Here is a 13400-nt window from a genome sequence, read left to right as displayed (position 1 = left end):
ACAATACATGTAAACTAAGATAAGTTTTAAAGTCAATAGACCATGACTAAGGGGGCGGGGCCAAATTAGTATATATATGCCAATGCTTATACAACTGCAAACCAAATATCATTGACCTACCACTTGTGGTTCCCAATCAACTGACCTAATAAATCACAAATTAAATAATACATGTAAAATAAGCAAAATTTTTAAAATCAGTAGACCATGACTGAGGGGGCAAGGCCAAATAATCTCCATGAGCATGAGATGTGCCAATGCTTGTACAACTGAATACCAAATAGGATTGACCTTCCACTTGTGGTTAACCATAAACTAGACCTAATCACAAACTAAAACAGTGTTGACACCGTCGCCAGAAACAGCATACTTATAGCTTTGTCTTGCTTTTTGACTCCCTCAAGGCGAGACAAAAACAGTCCAAAACACAAACACTAAACACTAAGCAATGAACTGTGAAAATGAGATTACAAAGTCAAAAATCTGTGAGACTGACAAGCACATCATAAAATATTTCCATACACTAAATATAGTTGACATATTGCATATAGATAATTAGATAAAGAGACCAAAAAATCTAAAACTTAACTTGACCACTGTGCCATGAAAATGAGGTAAAGGTCAGATGACACCTGCCAGTTGGACATGTACACCTTAATTGCAATCATTCCATACACCAAATATAGAAGACCTATTCCATACAGTATAAGAAAACCAAACCAAAACACAAAAACTTAACTAAAACCACTGAAATGTGGTCAACGTCAGATTACACCGGTCAGTTGGACATGTACACCTAAAAATCCTTACATACACCATATATACTACACCTATTGCTTATAGTATCTGAGATGTAACTGAATTGACCACTAACACTTAACATTGTTCACTGATCTATGAACCGAGGTCGAGGTCAAGTGAAAACTGTCTGACGGGCACAAAGACCTTGCAAGTTACGCACATACCAAATATAGTTATCCTTTTATTCATAATCAATAAGAGAGAAATAAACATTACAAAAAATCTTAAATTTTTTCAAGTAGTCCCTGCACAATGAAAATGAGGTCAAAGACAATGAATAAAAGACAGACGGAAACTTCATAACATAAGGCATATATATTTGAAGTATGAAGCATCCAGATTTTCCTCCTTCTAAAATATAAAGCTATTAAGAAGTTGCCGCAACTGGATCACTATTCATATGTGAAGCTTTCTGCAACAAAAGTCGCAGGCTTGACAAAATCATACACAAAAATATTTACCTTTGTAGAAAGATTGGTCAAAATAACATATCAGATCTCCTTCAACACTTTCTGCCATTGGCCAAACCTGCACACGCACATTTCCATATTCAGCAGGTACTTTGCATTCTAGAATGTCAAGATGCTGCCTGTCATTACCTAAAATAAGGCAAATTCATATTAGATTTTTTTAATTTTTGTGTTTTAATGCCACTCTTAAGCACTTCTCTTGTTTTCTCGTAAAAGCCAGTTTTTATTGGTGGCTGAAGCCAGAGTGTCTATTTCCATTGCCTTTCTTTAATTTCTACTCTGATGTATCTTTAAAATTGAGAATGGAAATGGGGAATGTGTCAAAGAGACAACAACTCGACCATAGAAAAAACAACAGCAGAAGGTCACCAATAGGTCTTCAATGTAGCGAGAAATTCCCGTAAAGTTAGGTTGAAGAGGTCTTTATTACTGATGATTTTTGGCCAGAAGATCTTGCAAATTTTACGAATACATGTATTATGGAATGATGATAGTTTGTTGAAGTCAGATTTGTTAACCCTCCATGACTCTAATCCATATAGCAAAACTGATTTCACATTGCTATTATATTTTGTGGACCTGGATATTGATGTTGTTTTCCATACTGTTCGTAGTCTGCAGAAAGAAGTTCTGGCTTTGTTGATCTTTCCAATTATATCTTTGCTAGTTCCGTTGTCCTGGCTGATATTGGCGCCAAGATAAGTAAAAATTTCAACTTCATCTACACAGCTACTTTTGCATAGGTACTATTTCTGTACTAAAAATATGTAGTACTGGAAATTTACTTTTAATATTTAGTACTATTTTTTTACTTTAAAATTATTGTAATATTTAGGTACTTGTATTTTACAGTACTTTTAAATTTGTACTTGAAATTTAGGTACAACAGATTTTTGGTTACTACCGTTACATTTTCGGCATTTTGAAAGTTTTTCTATTTCAAAACTCTTAAATTTATGATTTTCAAACATGGAATATTGTATTATTTCTGTACCAAAATATTTAGTACAAATCAAGTACTGTAAAATACAAGTACCTAAATATTAAAATAATTTTAAAGTAACAAAATAGTACTGAATATTAAAAGTAGTTTTCCAGTACTACAGATTTTTAGTTCAGAAATAGTACCTATACAAGTAGCTGTGTATGTTATTTCCTTTTAGTGTTATTGGTTGTTCTATATTTTTATCATTTAGGCTAATTATCTTTGTCTTTTGTGTGATTATCTTTAAACCTACAGATAGAGCAGTCTCGTGTAGTCTTGATGTTTTGTTCTGCATGTTTGTTCGATTCGTTGTAAATAGGCAAATGTCATCCGCAAAATCTAGGTCTTCTAAGATTGTTTTCATCTACCATCTTATTCCAGTTGTTCTATTCCCAAGTGTTTTTCTCATACATCATGTACATCAATCGATGACAATGAGGAAAAGAAGGGGAGAGATATAGCATCCTTGTTTAACTCCAGATTGTACATCTATTTTTCCCTTGGCAATAACTCGAATAGCACTTTTGCAGGTACAGATAATGAAGATATACCTCTCAAGTTGTTGCAATTCTTCATATCACCTTTTTTTGCAAGCTTAACCAGTAGTCAATCTTCCCAGTCCATAGATGTAACTTCTTCCTCCCATATTCTACTAAATAAATATTGATGCTGTTGTGTCTACATCTGCCTTGAGGAGTTCTGCATTGATGTTGTCTACTCCACCTGATTAAACATTTTTGAGCTTGCATAATGCTTTCACTAAGTTCAATTTTTTCTTCTGATATGTCTATTTCCATTTTTGCTTCAGTGTTATCAAATTGAGCTGGTTTGTCTGGTGGTTCTCTGTTTAAAACTTCCCAAAAGTGCTCTGCCCATCTCTCAAGTTTCTGTGCCGATGTTAATACCTCTCCATTCCTGCTTAAAACTGGTGTGTCATTGTTGTTTGGTAATCTTATATACAGTGCTAAGTTCTCCCTGTTTGCATGCCTCTTCTGCTTCATTGGCGAATCCTTCAATATATTGCAGTTTGTCTTCTTTTGCTTTTTTCTTAACTTCTTTATTAAGCTCTGAGTCTTCTATTTGTAGCTTTACTTTCAACCTTTCTGATCTTGTCTGATTGCACTTACTTTTTGTAGATCTTCTCATTTCTATAACATTCCAGGTTGAATATGAAATCCACCTTTTCCTTGTCCTGTCTCTAAGTCCTAGTACATTAGCAGCTGTATCACTAAACATAGTTTTTACTTTGTTCCAATGTTCATTTAGATCAGGACCAATGTTGTCGTTGTTTTCACTGATATTTTGTAATGTTTGGTATTGGTCTCTTGTGCTGATGTTAAATTTTTGTCTTATCTGGTTATCTTTAAGGTGGTGGATGCTATATGCTTTTCTGTTATTTTGTGGTCTGACTACCTTTCTTAGTTTAAGTTTTATCTTTCCAAGTAGAAGATGATGGTCACTTCCACAATCTGCTCCCCTTTTGACACAGACATCAATCAGAGACTTTCTCCATCTTTCATTTACAATTATGTGGTCTATCTGGTTTTGGTCCTTGCCATTTGGTGAGTTTTATGTAAGTTTGTGAATGCCCTTGTGTGGAAATAAGGATCCTCTGATAACTAAATTATTCAAGCCACATAAATCTACTAAAAGTCCACCATTTTCATTGCATTATCCACATTCATGTCGGCCCATTATTCTTTCCTAACATGAGTAATCTACCCCAATCTTTGGGTGAAGATCACCAATTACAAGACATAAATCATGTGCTGGTACTTTACTGACAAGCGATTGTAATTTGTCATAAAACTTATTCTTGTCCTCAATACTAGCTTTGTTGGTAGGTGCATAGTATTGAATTATAATTGGAGCATGAAAATAAATTGACAGCTGATCACCTCAAGACAATCATCATATATCTTTATACATTATTTACAAGCAGGGTAAGGGAGGTAATCAAACATTGTTGATTTTTAATTTGATTTGGATTACCTCCCTTACACTGCTTTCAAATTGTCTCAATTGTCCTTTAACCTGAAAAACTCTTGTTTTCCCCCTTTTTTGACCCAAATTCCTAAACGGTTTGAGCCATAACCCCCCAAAGTCAATCCTAACAATCCTGTTGTAGTATGGAAACTACAAAAATGCTTATTAGGACCCCTTTTTTGGCTCATAATTCCTAAACAGTTAGGACCACAACCCCCAAAATCAACCCCAAACTTCCTTTACGGGTTATAAAGCTTGTGTTAAAATTTTATTGATTTTTATTTACTTATAATAAAGTTATTATCTGGAAACCATCAGTCTTCGGACAACATTGCATGACAACAACGACCACAACAACAATATTTTACCAAGATTTGTGCAGTCGTATAAAAAACTATTAACTTAATTACCTTTATCTTAAGATGAGAGTAAAATCAAACAAACCTGCAGATGACTGTTTTCTCTCATTCCATCTGTTAAATGCTGTTTGAAAAACCTTCAAATTTACATAAATAAATAAAAATATAATATAACAGTAGCATGAATAATATAAAATACTTTCATTTAGATTTAACAAAACAGATAATGTGGCAAGCATTATTGGTTTTATTCATTGTTGAATGTCATTCAGTGGCCTGTATAGATGTTTAACTTCTATGTCATTTGGTTGGAGAGGGATTTCATTTACAATCGTACCACATCTTCATATTTTTATAGTTTTAAAACTAAGTAAACATCTGAGAAACCAAATGTGATAAGACAAACAACAAGGTACAACTAATTATAAACAGAATCTGAATTATGTTTACCATTATTGACACATTAAAGCTTGATTCAATGTTCCATAATTTGTAAATATAAGTCTCAATCATTGTCAGACATTGGAAATAGCAACTTTTATTCCTTAATTTTCGTTCCTGAGAAACAAAACTCTTAGTGGACTTATTTTTTTCGAGACTTAATCAAAAAGTGTACCTTAAAAATTATCAGGTTGACAAACAAGAGTGTAGACACCCTGTAATGTCTCGCCTTCTTTACTAACCTTTCCTAATCGTTTTGGCTAATAATTATACGTTTGATTGATTCAACTTATTGTGTACTATACATATATAGTGTATGTAATGTGCGAATCCTGAAAAGCCATTTTCACTGTATCAGTAATGAATTTCTCATGTAGAATGATACATAAACAGACGACAAATTCACAATTTTTAAATAAAACAAGAGGCTCTCAAGAGCCTGAATCGCTCACCTTAATTTTTTTGGTTAAATCTCTCATCAATGATTATTTTGGCTTTTCAATTTATTTAAATGTTCTTTGAATCCTCCTATTTTCTTCAAAAGCAAAAAAAAATCATTTTCTCCTATGTTCTATTTTAGCCATAGGAGCTATGTTTCTTGACATACAAGGAAATAAAATATAAAATTTATACTAGATACTCTGAAACTCATTTAGCCTAAGTTTGGCTGAAATTGATACAGCAGTTTCAAAGGAGAAGATTTTTTAAAGTAAGTCAACATGATGAACAAATTGTGAAAAAAGTCTTTAAAGGGCAATAACTCCTTAAGGGGTCAATTGACAATTTTGGTCAAATTGACTTATTTGTAGATCTTACTTTGCTTAACATTTTTGCTATTAACAGTTTATCTGTATCTATAATAATATTCAAGATAATAACCAACAATGTCCTCAGTACACGAATGCCCCACTCACACTATCATTTTCTATGTTCAGTGGACCGTGAAATTGGGGTAAAATCTCTAATTTGGTATTAAAATTAGAAAGATCATATCATAGGGAACATGTGTACCAAGTTTGAAGTCGATTGGACTTCAACTTCATCAAAAACTACCTCGACCAAAAACTTTAACCTGAAGCGGGACAGACGGACGAACGAACGAACGAACGAACGGACGAACGAACGAACGGACGCACAGACCAGAAAACATAATGCCCCTCTACTATCGTAGGTGGGGCATAAAAACTGCAAAATTTCTTTAAAATAATCAATTCAGGGGCATTATACCTGAAAAACCAGTTACCCAATTCAGCTGAAAATTTCAGGACAGGTAGACCTTGACCTAATAAATACTTTAACTTCTTGTCTTATTTGCTCTAAATGCTGGAGTTTTTGAGATATAAGCCAAAAACTGCATTTTACCCTGTGTTCTATTTTTAGCCATGACGGCCATGTTTTTTGACGAAATAAAAAATAAAGCACAAACTTTATTTTATACACCCTACTGATCATTCAGTTGAAGTTTGGTTGAATTTGGTTGAGTAGTTTTAGAGGAGAAGATTTTTTAAAGTTAGCAAATATGATGAACAAATTGTGAAAAATTGTCATTAAAGGACAATAACCCCTTAAGGGGTCAATTGACAATTTTGGTTAAATTAACTTATTTGTAGATCTTACTTTGCTGATCATTTTTGCTGTTTACAGTTTATCTTTATCTATAATAATATTCAAGATAATGACCAAAAACTGCAAAATTTCCTTAAAATTACCAATTAAGTGGCAGCAACCCAACAATGGTTTGTTTGATTCATCTGAAAATTTCAGGGCTGATAGATCTTGACCTAATAAACATTTTTACCCCATGTCAGAATTGCTCTAAATGCTTTCGTTTTTGAGATACATGTATAAGCCAAAAACTGCATTTGACCCCTATGTTCTATTTTAAGTAACGGCGGCCATGTTTTTTGATGGATCAAAAATCGAAGCACACACTTTATGCAGGATAATCTAAGGAACAATTATGCTAAGTTTCATTCAAATCCATTCAGTAGTTTCAGAGGAGAAGATGTTTGAAAAATTGTTAACCGTACGACAGACGACGACGCCAAGTGATGAGAAAAGCTCACATGGCCTTTTAGGCCAGGTGAGCTAATAAGTAATAATATACCATATGTACTGCTTTTATAAATTCATGATAAAAGTATTTGATGCAGACAGGTTTTAATCGCGCCTACAGCCATCCAGGTATAAAATTTATGCACAGATAAATATTAAGAATAGTTCACAAACCGAGCAATTGCAAGAGTTTTAAAAGTAGCAGTTATGTTTCATTTGTAGAAAAATCTTCCTTTTAACATGATTAATAATGTAGTATAACTTAAAACAGGTTTTGTTGTCCAGCTTGTTGATATTGAATCAAATTCCACTTTGTTGTTTTTGTGATGCGATTCATGTTTACTGTTGAATAATGATACCAGACTTTCATTTTCACTGTAGAGCGATTCATTACTGTTGTATATATATGCAATGCATTTTCACAGAAGTATTTTAATTAATTTTAATCATATAAAATCTTAATTTAGCCAACTCTCTAACATAATTTATAAAGTCAGAAGAATTGATCATATATGCATAATTTGTGAGTAAAAGTCTGAGGTAATATATCAACAAATTCCGTAAAAATGGCATTTCTTGCTAATATTGTTTTATTATTTGATTATTTGTTCAGACCCAGATCTATATGAAGTATTAAATATATCCTTTCCTATGACACACCAGATCATTGTATACATACATCTTGGACAGCTAAGGCAGCAACCATTTGATTTTCTGGTCTGGGGCTTTCATAGGCAGATCCAGGCCCTACCCCCTCGGCCCCCTTTTGTGGGAAACATTTGGTTGATTATATAGGGAATCACCGAAGCGTGACTTGAGCTGGCCCCCCTTTAGGTCAGTCATCAGGCCCCACTTACATCAAATACTGGATCCCCCACTGCAGCTTTTGATTGTTTTTTTACATTGAGGCAAAATAAGTTGTAACTTTTTCCAGGTAAAGTAACTTGTGTTTTTTTCCAGGGCCAATCAAAAATTATACTCATTTTCTTCAATAAAACATTAATATAATTATTTTTCCATAAAGAAATCTGTTGTTATATAAACTAATGTGCCATTTCAAGTATAAGGAAGTTCTTAGCTCTTAATAAATTCAATTGTATTATACTTTTTTGAAGGGGAAAATAATTTATTCCACATTCACCAGAAACAAACAAGCCAACCAAACTGTTTAACTACAACCATTATAAAAATAGCTCTAATGAATGCATCAAAGACAAGAGGCTGTCACAACGACAGCAAACCGGATTTATTAACATTTATTTGTGTCCTGGCAATATCACAAGAACCATTACTGATGAATGGTGAAAGTGAAAATCGTCAATATCAAATTTGACCTCTATTTTGTCATCAGTATCAATATATTAAAATTTGAAAAGCTTAGATTGAATGGTTCATGAGTAAATGCAACAACATGAACGGAAACGCCATTTTACAATCTTTCAAGAACCATAACTCCTGAACGGTAAAAGTCAAAATGGTCATTATTGAACTTGACCTCCATTTTGTTATCAGTAACAACATATTAAAATTTGGGAAGCTTTGGTAGAACTGTTCATGCGTAAATGCCGGACACGACTGGAAACACCATTTTTCAATCTTTCAAGAACCATAACTCCTGAACGGTAAAAGTCAAAATCGTCATTTTTGAACTTGACCTCCATTTTGTCATCAGTAACAACATATTAAAATTTGGGAAGCTTTGGTAGAATAGTTCATGCCTAAATGCACGGACACGACTGGAAACTCCATTTTTCAATCTATCAAAAACCATAATTCCTGAACCATAAAAGTCAAAATCTCCATTATTGAACTTGACCTTCATTTAGTTGTCAGTAACAACATATTAAAATTTAGAAAGCTTTGGTTGAACGGTTCATGAGTTAATGCACGGACAACATTTGATTGCCGCCCGAACCGTCTGCCCGCCCACCGTACATCCCCAAATCAATAACCGACATTTTTGTCACAAAAATCCGGTTAAAAATTAAAGAGCAGTCACAAAAATATCTTCATTTCAAGATTGTTTGAGTGGTAACATTTTCATCTCGCACAAACAATTGTTTATATAATATTAGACGTCCGTGTGGCTGCATAATTAATTTTTGTAATGCCATTTTATATACATCTTAAACAGTAAGGAAAGTTCATGCAACAATCGAGTCACCTTGATATATCATGTTTGAATTTCTCATAAATCGTTAACTATGTTCTCAATGTTTTAGTTACAAACGGTAAAGAACTATGACGAAAAAAACATTGAACAAAGTACAGAAAAATATCGATGAACAGTAGTCGCAATGTCCTAAATCAACCATAAGTTGATCATACCCGTGTATATTGAAGTGAGAATCTACGACCAGCTTGCATTGTAAATATCATCAGTATTAAAGTCATTTTTTAAGAATAATTTTCAGTTATTGCATGTCAAACTATCATATGAAACAATAATGAAGATTCATCGCACTCAAAAATTCCACATCAGAAATGATTGCACTTTCAGTGATAATTCATCGCATCCAGTCATCAATATTATGGATTCAGCTGCTTTCATTTCACTTTTTTGGACTTTTAAATCTTGTGATTATACATTAGAAAGTTATATTTTTATTAAATTGTATTAAAACATACATTTAAATCAATTATTTCATACTTTCAACCAGATGCTCCGCAGGGCGCAGCTTTATACAACCGCAGAGGTTGAACTCTGAACGGTTGGGGCAAGTATGGACACAACATTCAAGCTGGATTCAGCTCTAAATTTGGATTGTGATTAAATAGTTGACACAGCATAGGTTTCTGACAAAGAATGAATGTGGTCTAATGAACTTAAAATTTGAGCAATTCACTATGCTGTTGAATATTAATCCTCTCAAAAAAATGTTTGAAGAAATTTTCTTTTTATTTATGAAATTTCAAATGAGAAAAATTGCACCCCCCCCCTCAATTTTTTTTTCACATCCCCCTTTCCTTTATTCCAAAACCGGTCTCAATTCAAATTTCTAATGGAGTTTGCAACAATAATTACTCATTTAAATACATCATAAAATATTAAAATGTAAAAAAAGTGCTTGTTATCACTGAATGGTAAAGATTGTTTTAATTTATCATTTAGTAGTAAAAGTGAATATACATTGTATATTGTATAAAACAATGATTTAAGTTGATTCAACTACTATTCTGGACAAAGAAAGATAACTCCAATTGAAATTTCTTGCTATTGCACAATATTGTGCAATTAGATATTTCTTGCTATTGCGCAATACTGTGCAATTGAAAATACTTGCTATTGCACAATACTGTGCAATTGAAGATTTCTTGCTATTGCGCAATACTGTACAATTGAAAATTTCTTGCTATTGCACAATACTGGGCAATTGAAGATTTCTTGTTATTGCTGAGTACTGTGCAATTGAAATTTTCTTGCTATTGCACAATAATAATTTTGGATCCTGATTTGGACAAACTTGAAAACTGGGCCCATAATCAAAAATCTAAGTTCATGTTTGGATTCAGCATATCAAAGAACCCCAAGAATTCAATGTTTGTTAAAATCAAACTAAGTTTAATTTTGGACCCTTTGGACTTTAACCCTTTCGCCGATGAGTCCCGGGATTCACGCTTCAGACTGCTGACGATGAGTCCCGTTTTACCGGGATCGGAATACATCTTTTTTATTTCCCGCTCAAAACAGTGCAAACATGAGTTATCTTTCTTTGATGGATACCTGGATGAAAGTGTAAACATGGCGGTTCCGTTTGTTGAAAACCGTGTCAAAATCAGAGGAAATTTATGGAATTTACGAGAATTTGAAATGAGGGAACATTTTTGGGGAAAGAATATGGAAAAATTAAGCCAAACTAGTATACGTTTTTGACATAAAATGTCGTTTTATGTACAAAACACTTGGAATGGACATCGTTCAGTGTGAGGAATTTGTACAGCCTCACAAATTTTTTCAACATTTTGCCGTTTTGGGTTAAAAAATTACGATTTGGGGTCAAAGAGCAGAATTTTGAGAATTTCACTTCAATAATGCCGAAAAAACTGTGAACATGGTGTTAGTGAATGAAATAAATTTTTCATTGACATTTATTATGAAGATCTCCCACTTGAGTAAAAGTAGCCAGGGAAGCCATCGTCTCAGAGTAGCTTCAGTCTGGGCAGCAATCGGTGAAAGGGTTAATGTCAACCAAATTGAAAACGGGACCAAAAATTAAGAATCTACATACACAGTTAGATTTGGCATATCAAAGAACCCCATTTATTCAATTTTTGATGAAATCAAACAAAGTTTAATTTTGGACCCCGATTTGGACCAACTTGAAAACTGGGCCAATAATCAAAAATCTAAGTACATTTTTAGATTCAGCATATCAAAGAACCCCAAGGATTCAATTTTTGTCAAAATCAAACTAAGTTTAATTTTGGACCCTTTGGACCTTAATGTAGACCAATTTGAAAACGGGACCAAAAATTAAGAATCTACATACACAGTTAGATTCGGCATATCAAAGAAACCCCAATTATACAATTTTTGATGAAATCAAACAAAGTTTAATTTTGGACCCTTTGGGCCCCTTATTCCTCAACTGTTGGGACCAAACCTCCAAAAATCAATACCAACCTTCCTTTTATGGTCATAAACCTTGTGTTTAAATTTCATAGATTTCTATTTACTTATACTAAAGTTATGGTGCGAAAACCAAGAAAAATGCTTATTTGGGCCCCTTTTTGGCCCCTAATTCCTAAACTGTTCGGATCTCAACTCCCAAAATCAATACCAACCTTCCTTTTGTGGTCATAAACCTTGTGTTTAAATTTCATTGATTTCTATTTACTTAAACTAAAGTTATTGTGCAATCAAAGAGCTGAATAGCTCTGAGGGGAAAGACGGCCCTTGTTTCTATTTAATTATTTTTTTGAAGGGGGAGGGGGGTATCTTTTGATAGTCTTCATATAAAGAATAAAAAAGAATAGCTAGAACATGTAGAAAGGTTGACAATATTGAAATCAATTGTTGTTTAATGTAATTTCGTTTCCTTAGTTTATGATTCAATTTGGACCAATGGAAGAGATCTGCATCTTCTATTAATAAATCTAAACATTTGATTAAAGTTGATAGTTAATTATCTAAAATTCAACTGAATTCTGTCATTTCACAACAACTACAACATTTTTTGAAATCTTAATTGTGTTCCACTGAACTGCAGGCTAGGGCCATTTTCCATTTTTTGTGGCAGTACTCTTAGATTTTAAAGTTTTTTCTTTAGAAAGTTTGGACTAAAAAATCTATAAAGTTTTAAATTTTCATTGATAAAGTTCACAGTTACAACTCTCATCACAGGGAAACAGGTACTAATAAAAACATTATAATTGATGTAAACTGTGTGAAGCTTGTTTCCAAAATTTGAAATATTTGTAAATTTCATGATTAATAGGATTAAACTCAAAATGCAACATTTTTTTTTTTTATTTTTTTTTTACCATTATCATGAATATGTTGGTACACAAAAATTTAGTTTAAATGGAAGACTACTAATCCAATGAAATATATATGTCACGTTTTAAGTGTTTAGATACATTAACTTTTATTTTAGTGGACAATTACTCATCTATTGAGGTGCTCCTGAATTGGAGGAAGATTCTCAAAACAGAATTTCTACAGAAAAAAAATGAATAAAATCGTTTCTCTCCCCTATCTCATGTAATCCCACGATCTTTATTTACTTTGAAAGTTGTTGACCTACAAATTGAAGTATTGCATGTTGATGATTGAATCATCTACAGCAAACATTATAATGTTTAAATTAAACAAATACCAATTTGTAATTAGTGCACTATCTCTGAGAATGATTTAAATAAACAGTGAAGGATATCCCTGCTTCTGCGTAGTGTGGCATTCCAAGAATGACTTCACTATAAAATACAATGTAGGTTGGATATATTTAGAATATCTCGTCATACTGATTTTTCCGGATTGTAAAAGAAATGTAAATAGTGTAAAGGAGAGCTCAAGATATGATAATTTCGTGATAAACAGAAGGGAAATGTGTAAAAAAGTGTTTAAAGTCAAACTATTCATTTCTGGGTCTCCTACTTTTCAATCTAAGTAAGATTTGTTGGGGGGTTTTCCACACTATAAAAACAAAATGAATGATGTGAGGGAATGTCACTCTGGTCAACCCCATTGGGGATTGACGGCTTGAAGCCGTCTTTCCCCAAAAACCAAGAATAATGCTTATTTGGGCCCTTTTTTGGGCCCTAATTCCTAAACTGTTGGAACCAAAACTCCCAAAATCAATC

At 33.0% G+C, this 13400-nt stretch overlaps 1 protein-coding gene across 1 annotated transcript in view; it reads right to left on the bottom strand.

Annotated features, from left to right (window-relative positions):
• Positions 1-13400, bottom strand: part of LOC143057776 (uncharacterized) — a 108230-nt gene that overhangs the window by 53255 nt on the left and 41575 nt on the right. The window contains exons 4-5 of the mRNA XM_076231169.1: positions 4687-4738; positions 1263-1400 (exon numbers count right to left, since the gene is read on the bottom strand). Coding sequence (XP_076087284.1) covers positions 1263-1400; positions 4687-4738 — 190 coding nt within the window. The remainder of the gene's footprint in view (positions 1-1262; positions 1401-4686; positions 4739-13400) is intronic.

This window comes from Mytilus galloprovincialis, chromosome 13 (genome assembly GCF_965363235.1).
Source record: "Mytilus galloprovincialis chromosome 13, xbMytGall1.hap1.1, whole genome shotgun sequence".
Taxonomy (NCBI): Eukaryota; Metazoa; Mollusca; class Bivalvia; order Mytilida; family Mytilidae; genus Mytilus; species Mytilus galloprovincialis.
This window is presented reverse-complemented; position numbering and strand designations above follow the sequence as displayed.